Genomic DNA, 17196 nt, shown 5'->3' on the forward strand with positions numbered 1-17196 from the left:
CAAAGGCACTTTGAATCAGGTCCAGCCAGTAGCCATCCTGCCTACTTTGAAGCTCAGAGCCACCTCGAAGAATAGCAGATAGAATTCTGAACCTCATCCCCCCTTCTCCTAAGGAAAGTGGGGACCCAATGCCACTGGGTTACAACATAGTGCATAGAGAAAAAGTTTGAAGTCAAGAGGTTAGAGTTTGCTTAAGTACTGATTCAGCCCATTTATTACCTGTGTGAATCTAGGTAATTTACTTCCTTTTTCTGGCCTCAGTTTTCTCCTCTGTAAAATGGCAATAATTTTATTTGTGCTCCCTCTTTCATAGGTCTGTTGTGAGGAAAACATTTTATAAGCCTTAAGATACTGCAGAAATGCCACTTAATATAGCTGAATTTTGTGTTCCAAGTATTTGTATAATAAATATACAGTCTATCAGTGGCTAGTTCTTCTCTGGGGGCTGAGCATCCCAGAATCTTCAGGGCCTCTACGTTCTCCAGTTATTGGCTTGGGAACTCCCCAGGCTTTTTTTTTTTTTTTTTTTTTTTTTTACGAGGTCTTCAAAAAGAGTTATCTTCCTTTCCCCTGTTTGTCTTTTTTAAAGTAATAAATTAAGAAAAAAAATATATATATCTATACACAAGAACTCTTTCTTCAGGCTTAGGAGACCAAGATAGGCAGGAAATGAGTGGAGAGGTGCTGTCGGCGGGTCCGGCCACCTTGGCGAGGGGCACCCCGTCCATCCAGGGCCAGAAACATCTGTCGGCCTTCGTGTCTCCAGCGAAGGGAAGCATAAGTATTATAGCCATTCTCCTCAATTCGTTCCATGAACTTGCAATTGGGGCTGTATTCCCTCTGCAAAAGAGAAAGACAGGATGGGGGCAAAAAGCCAAAAAGGGCTCCTTGGAATTCCAGAGGGGTAGGACCCCATGAGAACAAAGAGCTCAGAGAGGGCCATGATGGGGTCCCACAGGAATCGGGGATGGCACTAGGACTTGCGCCAAGTCTCCATCTTCCCAAGGGCCTCAAAGTGGGGAAGCTTCCACAGCCAGGAATGAGGAGAGTGCCCAGTCCAGTGAGATTCCTTCCAGATTTGTTCTGGACCGGGCAGCCCCCCACTCCCTGCTGCCCCCAGGGGAATACTTACCGTTCCATAAAGCTTCCCCCTCCGGTTCATGGCTAAGTAGAAGCCTGTGTAGACTGCTTTTATGGCCACAACGCCCACTCGGACAGAGCGGATCTCCACAATGCCTGAGGAGAAAAGACACTGGGGTGGACAAGAGCAGCCAAGTCAGCAACGGAGTGACGGGGGCTGAGCCCAGGACTCCGCTCTGCCAGCGGTACCTGTCTAGGATATCCCAGGGAAAGCTTTCCCTCTCTCTTAAAGTGGCTATAATTAATACACAACCTCCACTCTTCCCAGGGCTGTGGTATAAACTGTGAAGTACCCGCCATACAAATGGGAGCTGCTGGTCCTTGTAAACATTAAAATGTTCCATCAATGTAGCTTAAGAGCTTGGAGCTGAAGCAAGGAAACTGAATCCCGAGCTCAGGAGGCAAGTCGTCTCTGAGATGGAGATAATTCACTGCCTCCCTTATGGAGCTATTAGGAGAAAAGCTCTTTGTAAATCTTTAAAAAGTGATTGAAATAGAAACAGCTTTTATTTAGTTATAGAAAAGAGGAATGAGCCATTTCCTGGATGGGATGCACGGGTGGGAAGCTGTCTCCTCAGTCTAACCTGGGGGCTCTTCCCAGTGGTGGGGAGGTGGAAAAGGGTCATGGGTACCACAGGCCCCTGGCCATCTTCTCCCAGTGACTTTTTCATCTTTCTTGTCCCATAGCCAGGCTCCTGAAGGGAGGAGGCCGGCGCTAGCAGCCCATTGGGCAGGTTCTGGGAGAGCCCAGCTCCCACAGGAATGTGGGCAGGCGAGCAGGGCCGGACAGCCGGACCCAGGGCGTGGGAGCAAGCTGGAATGTGGAGGGAGCACCACAGCAGCCAGCTGGGGGTGGGGGAACTGGCAGAGTCTATCTGACATGGGGAAGGGGTAGCTGGGAGGAAGGAGGAATGGAAGGGGCGAGGGGAGTGACCTCCTACCTGACCTCACTTCCTACTGCTCACCTCCTCTACTTGGCAGCCTTCCAATCAGATAGGTAGGAACTTGATTGAACTATCCTGAGGTTTTTTATCCTGATAGAAAAGTTATTTAAATTGTGCAGGAACAACCTGGGCCTGGGGCTTGAGAGACCTAATCTTGGCTCCAGTTCATTCTGGAATCTGGACAAAGTTCCTCTCCTGCTATCTGTCAGGTAAGGCTAAGTTAAGGTTAAGTTCCACTGAAGCAGCCAGTGGATTGAGTGCTCTGAGTTCAAATTTAGCCTCAGGTACTTGTATCATCTTGGACAAATCACTCAAAGCCTCTGCCTTAGTTTCCCCAAACCAAGATGGGGATCATCATAGTAGCCACCTCCCAGGGCTGTGGCGAGATCAAAGGAAACAGTTGTAAAGCACTTAGTAGTGCCTGGTACATGGTAAATGATACAGAAATGACATTATGTTTATTACTCTTACTACTACCATTATAATTATTATACAATCTCTAAAATCCCTTCTAGTTCTAATATTTCATATTTTAAGATCCTTCCCAGTTCTGCCATTTAGTATTTTAAGAGCCCTCCCTCCCAGCTCTGACATCCTGTGTTCTAAAGATTCTCCCATCTCTGACATCCTGGGTTCTAAGGGCCCTCCCAGCTCTATGTTCTAAGGATTCTTCAAGTGATGACAATTTCTATTCTATCTTTTTAAGTCCTTCTTAGATAATATTTACTGTTTTGTGATTCCCTAGCTCTTCTCCATTTAAACACTGGTTCCCTGTTCCCTCCAGGAAAAAGTCCCAGCTTGTCTGACAGGCAGTTAAGGTCTCCCTACTTCCCTAACCTTATCTCCACCTCTCCAAGGCTCAACAGTGTGATCAGGCTGGTAGAATGGGGTCAATCCTACGATTCCACAAACTGGTGTCTCCCCCACCACCAGCTTTTGACCTCCGAAGCCACCACTCATTAAGCCAGGCAAAATCTAACAGCATCATAGATTTAGAGCTAAAAGGGATGTGTAAATGCATGTATGTATGTGTGTCGGGCCTTGAGTCCCACCCCCTCATTTTATGGATGAGGAAACTGATCTCCAAAGCTTAAATAACTTGCCAGGTTCGCCCAGCTATAGTAGGAGTCTTCCCAGATCTTCCTGACTCCAAATCCTGTTCTCTGTTGGCTATATCCCATACCTCTTCAGCTGCCTATCTCAGGTCCAGAGAATCTGTCTTCCATCTCAGCAGAGAGAGATGGCCCTAAGGGACAAAGGGAGAATGGAGTGGGTGTCCTGAGTAGGTAGAGACAAGGAGGATTTGATAGCCTGTCCATTCTTCCTCGAGAAAGCAGTTGATCTGTAAGGAGTCTTAGAGACTATCATGTCCAACCTCTTCATGTCAGAGATGGGGAAACTGAGGCAGGACTGAACCTTGCATCCTCCAACTCTTTTAGCATGACACAAATCTGCCCTTTTCCCCGTGGAACCAGAAAATAGTGGCCAAGACCAGCAGTGGGCCACTTGGAGCTATCCACGCTCAATTATCTGGTTGCCCTCAAGGGCAATGGCAGACATTTAGGCAAAGAGACAAATCTCTGATAGAAAATTTTTTTTTTAAATCCCTTGAATCCTATTTTAGACCCATGTCCCCTTTTGCCTGGATCTTTAATTTCTCTAACTCCACTCTTTTGTCATTGAATCTTTTTGGTACCATATACCAGAATTATCTTCCTAATGCTCTTTAAAATTTTTTTTTTTTTTTTTTGGCAAGGCATTTGGGGTTAAGTGACTTTCCAGGATCACACAGCTAATAAGAAGCTGGATTTGAACTCGGTCCTCCCAACTCTAGGGTCACTGTTCTCTGAGCCACCTCGCTGTCCAGTTCTTGGGCATCTTTCAAGTCTCCACATCCCACTGGAAAAAGTCCAAACTTGGCGTGATGGATCCCTAATCCATCACCCCCCCTCCTGCCCTGTTCTCCTCCCCTGCAGATTTTTATACAGAGACCCTTTGCCTCAGGCACACGGATCTCACTTCATGGTCTCCTGAAATACCCTGCATTTTTCTGTAAAGTTAATTTACCCAAAGTCACCCAATAAGTGGTGGAGTCAGGATTCTGAATATGTGAGATGAGAGGCCGGGACTAGGTTCTATGGAAGGACCCTTCCCACTCTGATGCACTGGATTCTATGTTGGAAGGGAGGAAAAGGGCTCTGGTTTTCATGTTAAGAGCCGTGGTTCATCCACTCACTGGCTAGATGAGCTTGGGAAGGAAATCATTTCCTTTCTCTAGGCCTCAGTTTTCCTCATCTGTAAAATGAGATTAGACTAAATGATGCTGCTAAGCTCCTTTCCAGCTTTAAAACTATGATTAGAAAATTCCCATTATGTTAAAATCCTGAATCTTGTGGGGAAGAGGGCTTTCCTGTGGGGACCCTCCCTCCACCCCTGGCCTGGGTCTCTCCATCTCTGCCTCATAAGGGGAAGAGGGCTTTCCTGTGGGGACCCTCCCTCCACCCCTGGCCTGTGTCTCTCCATCTCTGCCTCATAAGGGGAAGAGGGCTTTCCTGTGGGGACCCTCCCTCCACTCCTGGCCTGTGTCTCTCCATCTCTGCCTCATAAGGGGAAGAGGGCTTTCCTGTGGAGACCCTCCCTCCACCCCTGGCCTGTGTCTCTCCATCTCTGCCTCATAAGGAGAAGAGGGATTTCCTGTGGGGACCCTCCCTCCACCTTTGGCCTGTGTCTCTCTATCTCTGCCTCATAAGGGGAAGAGGGCTTTCCTGTGGGGACCCTCTCTCCACCTTTGGCCTGTGTCTCTCCATCTCTGCCTCATAAGGGGAAGAGGGCTTTCCTGTGGGGACCCTCCCTCCACCTTTGGCCTGTGTCTCTGCATCTCTGCCTCATAAGGGGAAGAGGGCTTTCCTGTGGGGACCCTCCCTCCACCCCTGGCCTGTGTCTCTCCATCTCTGCCTCATAAGGGGAAGAGGGCTTTCCTGTGGGGACCCTCTCTCCACCTTTGGCCTGTGTCTCTCCATCTCTGCCTCATAAGGGGAAGAGGGCTTTCCTGTGGGGACCCTCCCTCCACCTTTGGCCTGTGTCTCTCCATCTCTGCCTCATAAGGGGAAGAGGGCTTTCCTGTGGGGACCCTCCCTCCACCCCTGGCCTGTGTCTCTCCATCTCTGCCTCATAAGGGGAAGAGGGCTTTCCTGTGGGGACCCTCTCTCCACCTTTGGCCTGTGTCTCTCCATCTCTGCCTCATAAGGGGAAGAGGGCTTTCCTGTGGGGACCCTCCCTCCACCTTTGGCCTGTGTCTCTCCATCTCTGCCTCATAAGGGGAAGAGGGCTTTCCTGTGGGGACCCTCCCTCCACCCCTGGCCTGTGTCTCTCCATCTCTGCCTCATAAGGGGAAGAGGGCTTTCCTGTGGAGACCCTCCCTCCACCCCTGGCCTGTGTCTCTCCATCTCTGCCTCATAAGGAGAAGAGGGCTTTCCTGTGGGGACCCTCCCTCCACCTTTGGCCTGTGTCTCTCCATCTCTGCCTCATAAGGGGAAGAGGGCTTTCCTGTGGGGACCTTCCCTCCACCCCTGGCCTGTGTCTCTCCATCTCTGCCTCATAAGGGGAAGAGGGCTTTCCTGTGGGGACCCTCCCTCCACCCCTGGCCTGTGTCTCTCCATCTCTGCCTCATAAGGGGAAGAGGGCTTTCCTGTGGGGACCCTCCCTCCACCCCTGGCCTGTGTCTCTCCATCTCTGCCTCATAAGGGGAAGAGGGCTTTCCTGTGGAGACCCTCCCTCCACCCCTGGCCTGTGTCTCTCCATCTCTGCCTCATAAGGAGAAGAGGGCTTTCCTGTGGGGACCCTCCCTCCACCTTTGGCCTGTGTCTCTCCATCTCTGCCTCATAAGGGGAAGAGGGCTTTCCTGTGGGGACCTTCCCTCCACCCCTGGCCTGTGTCTCTCCATCTCTGCCTCATAAGGGGAAGAGGGCTTTCCTGTGGGGACCCTCCCTCCACCACTAACCTGTGTCTCTCCATCTCTGCCTCATAAGGGGAAGAGGGCTTTCCTGTGGGGACCCTCTCTCCACCCCTGGCCTGTGATCTCTCTCCATGTCTGCTCATACACACCCAACCCCACCCCTTGGTATCTCCTCTGAAAGACACCTGTGACCTTGATACTAGTTCTGCTGGCACCAAAGCACCCTCCTTGCCCTCTCTCCCTTCCCAAGATGATGAGATAGAGCCTGTTATCGGGGGAAGTTTATAGAACTTCACAGATTATCAGAAATGACAAGGCCCATAGAGAATATTAGTACTATCTGCTCACCTGAAGCAGGTGGAGTGAAGAGACAGAGAGGAAACGAATGGCACAGGCCTGCCAAGGGCAGGATTAGAACAAGATTCGCCAGCCTCTGGCTTGTCTTGCTATCTGGTTCTGGCTTTCCTTACTGGTCTCCTGTGGCCACAGTCCCAGGGCTACCTAAAGACTTGGAGGCAGGACAGAGCTTTGATTCCTAGGGAGGGCTCCTGCTGAGGAAGCTGAGGGCATAGTCCTGTGGCTGCCTTCCCCGTTTCCCAAAAGGTCCAGAGTACCAACTCTCAAGCCTGAACCCATCCCTTCCACCAGAACTTCTCACCTCTCTACACTCCTACACAGGCACTTTTTGCTGTGTCTTGAGAGAAAGGGAGGGGTTAGTAGCTGGGGCTAGACAGGGCAGCCTCTGAGGCTTGAGCTGGGGCTGGAGCTTCCGGATTAGCTTCCACCCCTTTCCTCAGCCCAGTCAGGAAGACTCATAGAACCTCAGGGCCAAGTGGAAGCTCAGAGAGAATCATGTCCATTTGACACTGCATAGAAATTCCCTCTCTGACCAGTGGTCATTGAGCCTCTAGCTGAAGACCTACTTTATTAGAGAATTCCTCTTTGGGACAGTTTTGATTATTAGAGACTTAAACTGAAGTTGGCCTCCCTAACATACAATGGCCTCTAGGAGCCAAGCTGGACAAGGCTTAACCCTTTCCTCATGACCTGTGATCCTCAGCTTGAAGAGAGCCACCAATGATGACTTCCCCTGTTCTTCCATCTTTTCTTGGGATAGAAATTCTCAATTCCTTCTCTCCTCCTACTCCCCTTCTCTGGTTGCTTTCCTCTGGGTCCCAGAACTGGACAGAGTGCCCTGTGAGCAGTGTCCATCCTTGTCTCTCACTGTGGACCTTTTGCTTCTGTTGATGCTATGTCATCTTAAGATGTGGGCAGAGATGATTAAAGGGGCAAAGAGCCTGAGGCAAAGGGGTAGACTTTGTGGTCCAGGGAGCTTCCCCTCCAGTCAGGGCTGATCAGCAGTAACTGTGCCCGAGGGCTAGTTATGGGGAAATCTGGCCTGAAGAGAACTACTGACCAAATAGAAGTGTCATGGAGTAAATGGAGCCAGAGGTGAGCAGCTTTGGGTCAGGTTTGAGTTTAAAAGCTTCCCTGCTCAGATGTTCAAGCACTGATGCTAGATGTATCTTAGGGAAACCCAACAGTGCATGGAAGGCCCAGGACTCCTGGGTCTCTTTTTAGCTGCTCTCAGAATACTGACCGGGAAAGGGACTTTTCTCTCTTCCATCAGAGGGAAGCCAGATGCTTGGGTGCTAGCTACTGAGCCCCCCACTGAGTCATCTGCTGAGCAAATTGCCCCTGTCCTCTGTCCTCACCCAGGTAGGCCCATGGGCTAATGAGTGCTTTGAGATCTCCAGATGAAAGGGGCCCCGGGAAGGGCAGAGGGTTATTATCCTCCTTAATTACGGTGATTACTCACTGGGTTCTCATTAAACACAGTAGCAGGTGATTAGCCTGGAGTCCGGTGTTGGGGGGACTTAAATCCCCCAATCCAGGACTGCTGGCTCTGGGTGTCGCCCCAATCCTGCAGCCATCCCAAAGACAGTTGGGACCCTAAGGGCCTCCTTTCTCTCTCCAGTTCACACTTTAGGCTCTGGTCCTTCACACAAAAGTCCAATATGGCAGCAAGGTCACCATCCCTGAGAGAACAAGGACCCTTGTCCCTTGGCCCCTCAAGAGCAGGAAAGCCTGGGATCCATGAGAGCCCTAGCCCATTGTTGTCAGTTTAACCTTGGACAGGATCTTTCTCCTCTCAGTTTCAGTTTCCTCCTCCATAAAAAGGTCTTTTTCTAGATTGGGGCAGTCTAAAAATATATGATGGTGGAAGGGTACCTACTCACTCATGACAGAAAAAAAGTGCCTTTGTCCTTGAACTTGGGCTGTCTTCTGTGGTCCATTTCTGCTCCTGGGGGCCCCCACCCTCCCTTTAGGCCAAACACTGATATTTCCTTGGGCTCCCTCTGGTCCCTATTATTCATCCTGTTCTGTCCGTCCACCCCCCTGGGAGCCTGCGCCCCCCTGTAATTTGGGGCTCCCCATCTGGGTCAGGCCCCTCCTCAGGCTGCCCTACTCACTGTTGGGGCAGTGGGGCTGCCGTGTGCCTTCGACCCTGCCACTGGGCCCAATGTGCAAGAAGAAGTGGGTGGAGGAGTAGAGCCTTCTCCAGCGGATGTCACCCTCCAGGTGATGGTAGCTTCGAGCGCGCCGCGCACTGCCCAGGTCGCTGAGCTGCCGGGGCTGGGTGGGCCAGGAGTTCCAGGAGCTCTGGGCCCGGGCTGCGAGGAGCAAGGCCAAGCAAAGCCAGGGCCCCGGGGGCATGGTAGAGGGCTGGCTGGCTCACTCCCGCTCGCTGACCAGGCGAAGCCTGGCTGGCCTTCTCCGATGCTCCATGTCCCAGGCGGCGGGGAGGGCAGGTTGGAGGGGCGGTTCTGGGGACCTAGTTCAGCTCTCAGCCTCCTCCCAGCTCCCTAGGCTTGTGTTCTACCCACGACTCCCTCCGTGACCAGCTCTGGGTCTCAGTTTTCTCCTCTGTAAAATGGGCGGGTTGGACACTCTGGGAGTAACCTGCTGTCTTAGAAGTCTAGCTTGATGTTTCCTGGAAGGTCCCACCAAAGTCCCCTCTCTCGGGCAGCCGCAAGGAAAGGAAAACGAGAGGGGTGTGTCTGGTTCCCCGGCTTTTGCTGTCAACTCGGAAGGGTGGCTCTTGCTGCGGGCTCCCCGGGCTTCTACCCGAACCTCTTAAGCTCTGAGGCTTGATTCAAACCATCCCTCCCTCTAGGGCGGGGCTTCCCCTACTGAACCAATGGAGGGCAAGGGGGCGGGCCGTGCCCGGCGGGAGTGTGTGGGGGGGTGGGGGCTCATTCACAAAATTCTTTGGGCTTTACTGGCCCGTGTTTCTGCCCTGAGGGTCCTAGTGAAGGTGTGTGATTGTGTGTGGGGGGTGTAAAGGAAGGAAAAGGGAAGCGTGGATGGGGGTGCATGAGAGTGAGAGAGTGAAAGACAGAGAATGAGAGAAAGAAAGAGAAAAGAAATAGAGAAGAGAATGAGAGAAAAAGAGAGAAGAGACAGAGAGAGAATGAGAAAGACAGAATGAGAGAAAGAGAAAAGAAATAGAGAGGAGAGAGAGAATGAGAGAGAGAGGAGAGATAGAGAAAGAGAGGAGAGAGAAAAAAACAGAAAGTGAGAAACACAGACACAGACAGGAAAAAGAGAGATAGGAGAGAAAAAGAGAGTGAGAGCGACAGAGAGAGAAAGAGTGAAAGACAGGAGAGAAAAACAGAACAGAGACAGAGAGGAGAGAAGGGGGTAAGTGAAAGAGACAGAGATAGAGAAAAAGAGTGAGAAAAAGAAAGACAGAGACAAGAGAAAGAGACAGAAAGAAGAAAGAAGAGAAAGAGAGAGCCAGAGCAGAGGGGGAGAGAGATAGGGGCAGAGAGAGCCATGTATGGGGGTGGGGAGCCAGGAAGCGGGAGGGATGCAGGAGAGTTGGCTTCTATTAGCGTGGGCGTCTCTGACGATGCTGTTTGTGTGTTTTTGTGTGGGGGTGTGTGTTTGTGTTCGTGTGCCCAGCAGCAGATGTGGCAGCTCAGCGGTTATGGAGGTGTGATGTGATCCTGTGTCGGGGGCGGGGGTGTGTTTGTCTGTGTCTGCTGGCTGTGTGTGTCAGGACCAAAAGTCAGCAAGTAAGAGACACTGTATACAGGGGAGTGTGTGTGGTACACCAGTGAGGAGAAGGAGGGATTCCCATCTACTGGGCTGGAGTCAGGAGGATCCTCACACAACCTGAGCGCTACTTCTTTCCTCAGTTTTAAGAGGAGGGAAACTGAGGACTGAAAGGGGAGGGGTCTTGGCTAGGGTCACCTAGGTGCAGCAGTGGCAAAGGGAGAGCCAGAGCCCAACTAGCTCTCCAGGGCTTTTCCACTAGGACCCACTGACCTTGTTATCTCATCGATAGCTCAGTGGCTTTCTCTTCTCAGGGCCTCAGTTTCCTCATCTATAAAATTAAAATTGACCAGGTGCCCAGTTGATCAATGATGGACAGAGGTAGCTACACCCAGAGAAGAAACACTGGGAAGTGAATGTAAATTGTTAGCACTAATATCTGTCTGCCCAGGTTGCATGTACCTTCGGAATCTAAAGTTTATTGTGCAACAAGAAAATGATATTCACACACATGTATTGTATCTAGACTATATTGTAACACATGTAAAATGTATGGGATTGCCTGTCATCGGGGGGAGGGAATAGAGGGAGGGGGGGATAATTTGGAAAAATGAATACAAGGGATAATATTATAAAATATATATATATAATAAAAAATTATTAATTAAAAAAAAATTGACCAGGTGCTATCTGAGTGTGTCTTAGGTCCAGATCCTCTGAAGCCCAGGAGAGGGTGGGAATGACTCAAGATCACCCCACGGGGGCTACTTGGGAGTCCATCAGCTGGGGAGATGGTACTTTGGCCCAATTCCTTCTCTGTCTCATTTTTAAAAATTCTTTAACAAGAATTTTTAGATTCTTTAGGTTAAAAGATAAAATCATGGAAAGAGCCCCAGATTTGGGGCAGACATCAGTCCAAATCCCAATTCTGCATCTTCTTGTATGACCACAGACTCTCAGTCTATTTCCTCCTTGTAAAATCTGAGCCTCAGTACTGCTACACACCTCTCAGACTGGCTAAGATGACAGGAAATGATAATGACGAATGTTGGAGAGGATGTGGGAAACTGAGACACTGATACATTGTTGGTGAAACTGAACAGATCTAACCATTCTGGAGAGAGATTTGGCACTATGCCCAAAAGGCTGTCAAACTCTGTGTACCCTTTGATCTAGCAGTGTTACATTTGGACCTATAGGTCCTTAATGAAGGGAAGGGGACCCATATGTGCAGAAATGTTTGTGGCAGCCCTCTTTGTGGTGGGAAGGAACTGGAAACTGAGCGGACGCCCATCAGTTGGAGAATGGCTGAATAAGTTATAATATATGAATATTATGGAACATTATTGTTCTGTAAGAAACAATCAACAGGATGATTTCAGAGAGGCCTGGAGAGACTTACATGAACTGATGCTGAGTGAAATGACAGAGAATATTGTACATAACAACCACAAAATCATGATCAGTTCTGATGGACTTGGCTTTTTTCAACAATGAGATGACTGAGGCCAGTTCCAGTGATCTTGTGATGAAGAGAACATATATACACCGAGAGGACTGTGGGACTGAGTGTGGATCACAACATAGCATTTTCACTCTTTTTGTTGCTTGCTTATTGTTTTCTAATTTTCCCCCTTTTCGATCTGTTTTTTTTTCTTGTGCAGCATGATAATTGTATGAATATGTGTACATATATTGGATTTAACATATATCTTTTTAACATGTTTAACATTTTTTGGATTCCTTGGGGGAAAGGGAGAGAAAAATGTGGAACAATCCAAATTGATCCAAAGGATCATTGTTGAAAAATTAAACACGCATGTGTTTTGAAAAAAAAAAAAAAAGCTCTTATTAAAAAATAAATCTGAGCCTCAGATTGGACGGTCTCTAAACTCTCTGATTGCAGGCATCCATTACCTATAAGCAGGTGATTCACGGAGAGACGTGGGGTGGGGCGAGTGACCAGGGAAGGGTGAAAGGTCTTGAGCCGCCCCTCCCCCCTCCGTGGGGGAGGCTCTTTAAATAGCAAAGAGGTGAAGGCATGGGTGACACCCTGGCAGGAGCTCTGGTGACACCCACGAGTAGCACAACCGGCAGAGTGGGATGGCAGGAGGGCGTCTCAGCGTTCCCCGAACCTCAGGAAGGGTCCTGTGCTTGGGTGCCCAAGGCTCAGAGCCACAGGTGGACTCGGGAGGGCCCTGGCTGGGACGAGGGGCAGAGCCGGGGACTAAAAGCCCGGGCGCTTGTGGGCTCTGCCCTGGCCTGCTCTTGGCTCTGTTCCCCCGTCGGTAAACCAGGGCGAGCAGCCGCCAGACTTTCCACGTTCTCCGGGACGGGAAGGAAGGGGGGAAGGGCGCTGCCTGGGACTGACCTCCGGCTCCCGCGTCAGGATTTCGGAGTCCAGGCGGGTAGGAGCCAACCCTCCTATTATTCCCTCCGGGAGTTCCCGTCCCCCTTCCGACCCGGCGTTGGCTGAGGGCAGCATGAGGGAATCCCTCTACCCACCAAAGGCACCTGGGATACGAGGCTCGCTCGCTCACTAGCCCTGCATTTAGTAAGCCCCTACTGTGTACCAGGAAGCGTGCTCAAACCTCCCAAGAGTTTAAGGAAATTTCAGTCTAATAAACACGGCGTCGGCTAGGGGACTCGCGCGGGGCGGGGTTGGGAGCCTGGCAGGACTAAGAGAATCCTCCTCGCTCGCGTTCATGTAACTGCAAGCACTTCATTCATTCGGGCCTCAGAACAACTCTGGAGACCTGAGGCGGGTGTCTGACCTCTGGGGAGACTGGGATAGCAGGGACGTAGGAAGAAGCCGCGCAGGAGGCTCAGGTCCCAGAGCCGCCCTTCCCCAAACAGACTCTCCTCACTCAGGCGTTCTCCCGGAGCGCGACGGGTAAGCAGCAAAGCCAATCAGAAGTCGTATCATCGCTGAGCTCCGCCTCACCCCGCCCTCCGCGTGGCTCCATGGGATTTGGAGTCGAGCGCGCCACCTGGCCGCCCAGGGAAGCGCTTCTCCGAGGGAGCGGAGACCACGACTCCCAGCAGTCAGCGCGGGGGGCGGCGCCTGCGCGTTAGAGGACGCTCCGGTCCGGGGCTCGCAGGAGGGAGGGCGGTCTGGGTGAGCCTCGTGCTGCGCCGGGGCCCCTGGGGCCGCCGGTATGTCGGTGCTTCGTCTGAGGGCTTCGCTGCTGAGCCGGGGGGCGTCGGGACTCGGCCGAGCCCTGCGGCCCGAGAGCTGCTCCTCCCCCGGTCCGGAGAAAGGTAAATGGGAGCCCCTCGAATTCCAGTCCGGACTTTAGATTCGTGACATTTGACCCTTAGCAGTCTTTCTGTTCCTCTCACCCAACACCCGTTTGATTCCTTACTTACCCGAGACCGTGGGGGTCAGGTGTCTAGTGATCCCACTTTTCATCCCTAAAGTTAAAGAACTAACCTTTCACGCCGACCGCAAGTTCAAGGAACCTCGATTTTTGACTTAACTAAAGTGACCCGACCTTTGAACCCACATTCACTGACTTTTCCCTTTGACCTCTAACCCATTTCTTCATATTCGAATGCCCTCCACCTTGTTTCTTCAATATCCTTCAGCCTCTGGAAAGTCCATGACCTTTGACCTTGGCCATAAGGATAGAGTTGACAGGAAGACCCCAGTTCAAATCCTGAGTCATAATAGTTCATTAATACTCTCCTCCCTCAGTTTCCCCAGCTGCAAAATGGAAATGATGGTAACAGTAGCCCCTACCAACCGGATTGGCTCCAGGGATCAGATGAGATCCTGTTTGCAAAGCCCTTAGCTTTGGGCACATCCCAGCCCTGGATGAGCTGGCACATAGTAGGTGTTTAATAAATAAAGGAGGCCAGCATCCAAAAAGCTTCCTGTGCAACAGCATCTCATTTGTCCCTATGAGCACCCTGGGGGGGAGCTTCTGAGAACGCCCCAGCTGAGGGACGGTCTCCAAAGCTTCCACCTTGGGAACTGCACGTGATTCTCCAGGGTCACACAAGCAGGCAGTCAGGATGTGGGTGCAGCTTTGCCCCTGCCCATCGATACCCCCGGCCCTGGCGTCCTGACCCTGGGGGGGGAGCAAGCCAAGTAACAAACATGAAGGGGCCTGGAGCCATTCCCAACATCTTTGAGGCTCCAGAGCTAATTGTCTCCTTTCCTACAGGGGTCTCATGGACGTGGGGCAGAAGATACTCCGTCAATGCTCCAGAACAGGACAGGAGGAGGGACGCGGGGCAGGTGGAGCTGCTGGAAGGTGAGGATGGCCCCATAGGGGAGAGGCGTGCCAAAAACCGTGTCCCGTTGGTAGATCTTGGTCCCAGAGTGCGGGTTGTGGGAGCCTTAAAGCCTCCATCAGTCTTAGACAGGGTATGGGTTTGGCATCGAAAGCCCTTCCCAGTCTCCTCTGCCTGCTTCCATGCTCACTCCCCATACACATGCTGGGCGCTGCCAGAGTGGTCTGCTTTCCCAGGCGGCTTTTCCTATTCTGTGAGTTTTCCCCATGTTTGAAGACTGTTCCTCCTGACTTCTACCTCGGAGAACTTTTGCTGCCCTCGTGGCCAGAAGGAGCTCCACTTCCTCCAGAAACCTTTTTTCCATCCCCTGATTGGGCCGGCACCACCCAAACCTCCTTCCCTGAGAACACAATAATAACAGCTGCATGAAAGTGCTTTAAGGTTTTACAAACATCTCACTTGATCCTCACAGCCCTTTCTTACAAATGAGGGAACTGAGGCAAACATGTTAACCCAGGCTCTTCCAACTAGTGAGTGTCTGGGGCTGAGCTTGAACTCCGGTCTTCCCGACTCTCCTCCATGTGGTAATTAATGGTCAAATCTCCCAAAGGGAAGGGAAGCTTCTTGAGAGTAATGTTCACTTAATAACTGTCAATTTCATGTGTTCTTTCACTTAAGATTTAAATATCTTCTGAGTGTTTCTGAGTATAGAAGGTGACGTGCAAAGCTTCTCCAGCAGGTTTTGGCTTCATTAAGGAAATTATCACACACACTCCCCCACTCCCTCACTCCCCCCCTCCTTGCAAAGAACTACAGAAAAAAGTGACACCAGAAGGAGGGGAGGGGAGAGCTCAAGAAGCTTAGAGGGAGGTCATTTCAGAGGCTTGTGGGGAAGCTGCTTCCTAGACCAGGTGAAGGTTATAGGATCATGGCCCCAGAACTGGGAACCATCTAGTGCATCCTGAGCAGATGCTGCCTTGTAGCTCTGAGCCTCCTCCTTCTTGGGCAAAGCTGGGAAGAGAGTAGGTTTAGTTCTGGGCGGCCAGATAAGCACAAAACAGATTTCTTTCATGATGATGGGTCTGGGGAGTGTTCCCATCACTGAGGAAGGCTGTCAGTTGACTTTGCCATCACTCTTTTGAAGTCATGACTGTTCATGAGTTGGAGTTTCAAGTTTTTAAGTTGCCTTGGTCATTGCATGTATATCTTTCCTGGTTCAGCTTGCTTTACTCTGCATCTGGTCATGTAAGCGTTTCCAAGTTTTCTGAATTCTTTGTTTATTTCTTTCAGCACAATAATATTCAGATACCCCAACTTGTCAGCCATTTCTCAATCTCTGGTTCAGTTCCCTTCTGATTTCTTACTTGCAAAAACTGCTGCTATGAATATTTTTATGCATATAGGACATTTACTTCTCTTTGATCTACTTAGAGTCTATGCCTTTTACTAATTGACTAGTTCAAAGGATGTATTTGGGTTAATGACTTTTTTTAATACCAAAGGTGTTTTCTAGAACAGTCATAATCAATTTAAAACCAATTCATGATTCTACTAGTGATATATTATTGATCTAGATGGCTCTGGAAGAGAAAGTAAAGCTGATGACTTTGCACAGCTCTCCCTCACCTGATCCAATTCACTTGCATGTCATGGCTTCTCATCCATCATATCATGATCTTCTTTGAAAATGAACAATATGTTAGAAATAATTCAGAGTTTTAGCAAAGTTGCAGGATACAAGATAAATCCACATAAATCCTCAGCATTTTTATACATTACCAACACAATCCAACAGCAAGAGATACAAAGAGAAATTCCATTCAAAATAACAGTCGATAGTATAAAATATTTGGGAATATATCTACCAAAGGAGAGTCAGGAATTATATGAGCAAAATTACAAAACACTTGCCACAAAAATAAAGTCAGATTTAAATAATTGGAAAGACATTCAGTGTTCTTGGATAGGCAGAGTGAATATAATTAACATGACAATACTCCCTAAACTAATCTATTTATTTAGTGCTATACCAATCAGACTCCCAAGAAACTTTTAATGACCTAGAAAAAATAACAACAGAATTCATATGGAACAACAAAAGGTCGAGAATTTCAAGGGAAGTAATGAAAAAAAATTAAGTGAAGGTGGTCTAGCTGTACCTGATCTAGAACTGTATTATAAAGCAACAGTCACCAAAACCATTTGGTATTGGCTAAGAAATAGACTAATTGATCAGTGGCATAGGTTAGGTTCACAGGGCAAGATAGTGAATAAAAATAGCAATCTAGTGTTTGACAAACCCAAAGATCCCAACTTTTGGGATAAGAATTCATTATTTGACAAAAACTGCTGGGAAAACTGGAAATTAGTATGGCAGAAACTAGGCATGGACCCCCATTTAACACCACATACTAAGATTAGATCAAAATGGGTCCAAGATTTAGGCATAAAGAACGAAATCATAATAAATTGGAGGAACATGGGATGGTTTACCTCTCAGACTTGTGGAGGAGGAAGGAGTTTGTGTCCAAGGGAGAACTAGAGACCATTATTGATCACAAAATAGAACATTTTGATTACACCAAATTAAAAAGTTTCTGCACAAACAAAACTAATGCAAACAAGATTAGAAGGGAAGTAACAAATTGGGAAAACATTTTTACAGTTAAAGGTTCTGATAAAGGCCTCATCTCCAAAATATACAGAGAATTGACTTTAATTTATAAGAAATCAAGCCATTCTCCAATTGATAAATGGTCAAAGGATATGAACAGACAATTTTCAGATGATGAAATTGAAACTTTTTCCACTCATATGAAAGAGTGTTCCAAATCACTATTGATCAGAGAAATGCAA

The 17196-nt window shown here is 49.3% G+C and overlaps 2 protein-coding genes across 2 annotated transcripts in view; one reads left to right on the top strand and one right to left on the bottom strand.

Annotated features, from left to right (window-relative positions):
* Positions 1–180: 180 nt before the first annotated feature.
* On the bottom strand, positions 181–9155 carry FGF22 (fibroblast growth factor 22). The gene is made up of 3 exons (XM_074301974.1): positions 8514–9155; positions 1133–1236; positions 181–840 (listed from the first exon to the last, which is right to left on the bottom strand). The coding sequence occupies exons 1-3, from the start codon at positions 8755–8757 to the stop codon at positions 646–648; spliced, it is 543 nt and encodes a 180-aa protein (XP_074158075.1). The 5' UTR covers positions 8758–9155; the 3' UTR covers positions 181–645.
* Positions 9156–13141: 3986 nt separating this feature from the next.
* The window catches only part of POLRMT (RNA polymerase mitochondrial), a 39737-nt gene continuing 35682 nt past the window's right edge, over positions 13142–17196 (top strand). The window contains exons 1-2 of the mRNA XM_074301976.1: positions 13142–13362; positions 14271–14360. Coding sequence (XP_074158077.1) covers positions 13260–13362; positions 14271–14360 — 193 coding nt within the window. The 5' untranslated portion in view covers positions 13142–13259. The remainder of the gene's footprint in view (positions 13363–14270; positions 14361–17196) is intronic.

The sequence above is a fragment of the Sminthopsis crassicaudata genome, chromosome 1, assembly GCF_048593235.1.
Source record: "Sminthopsis crassicaudata isolate SCR6 chromosome 1, ASM4859323v1, whole genome shotgun sequence".
NCBI lineage: Eukaryota > Metazoa > Chordata > Mammalia > Dasyuromorphia > Dasyuridae > Sminthopsis > Sminthopsis crassicaudata.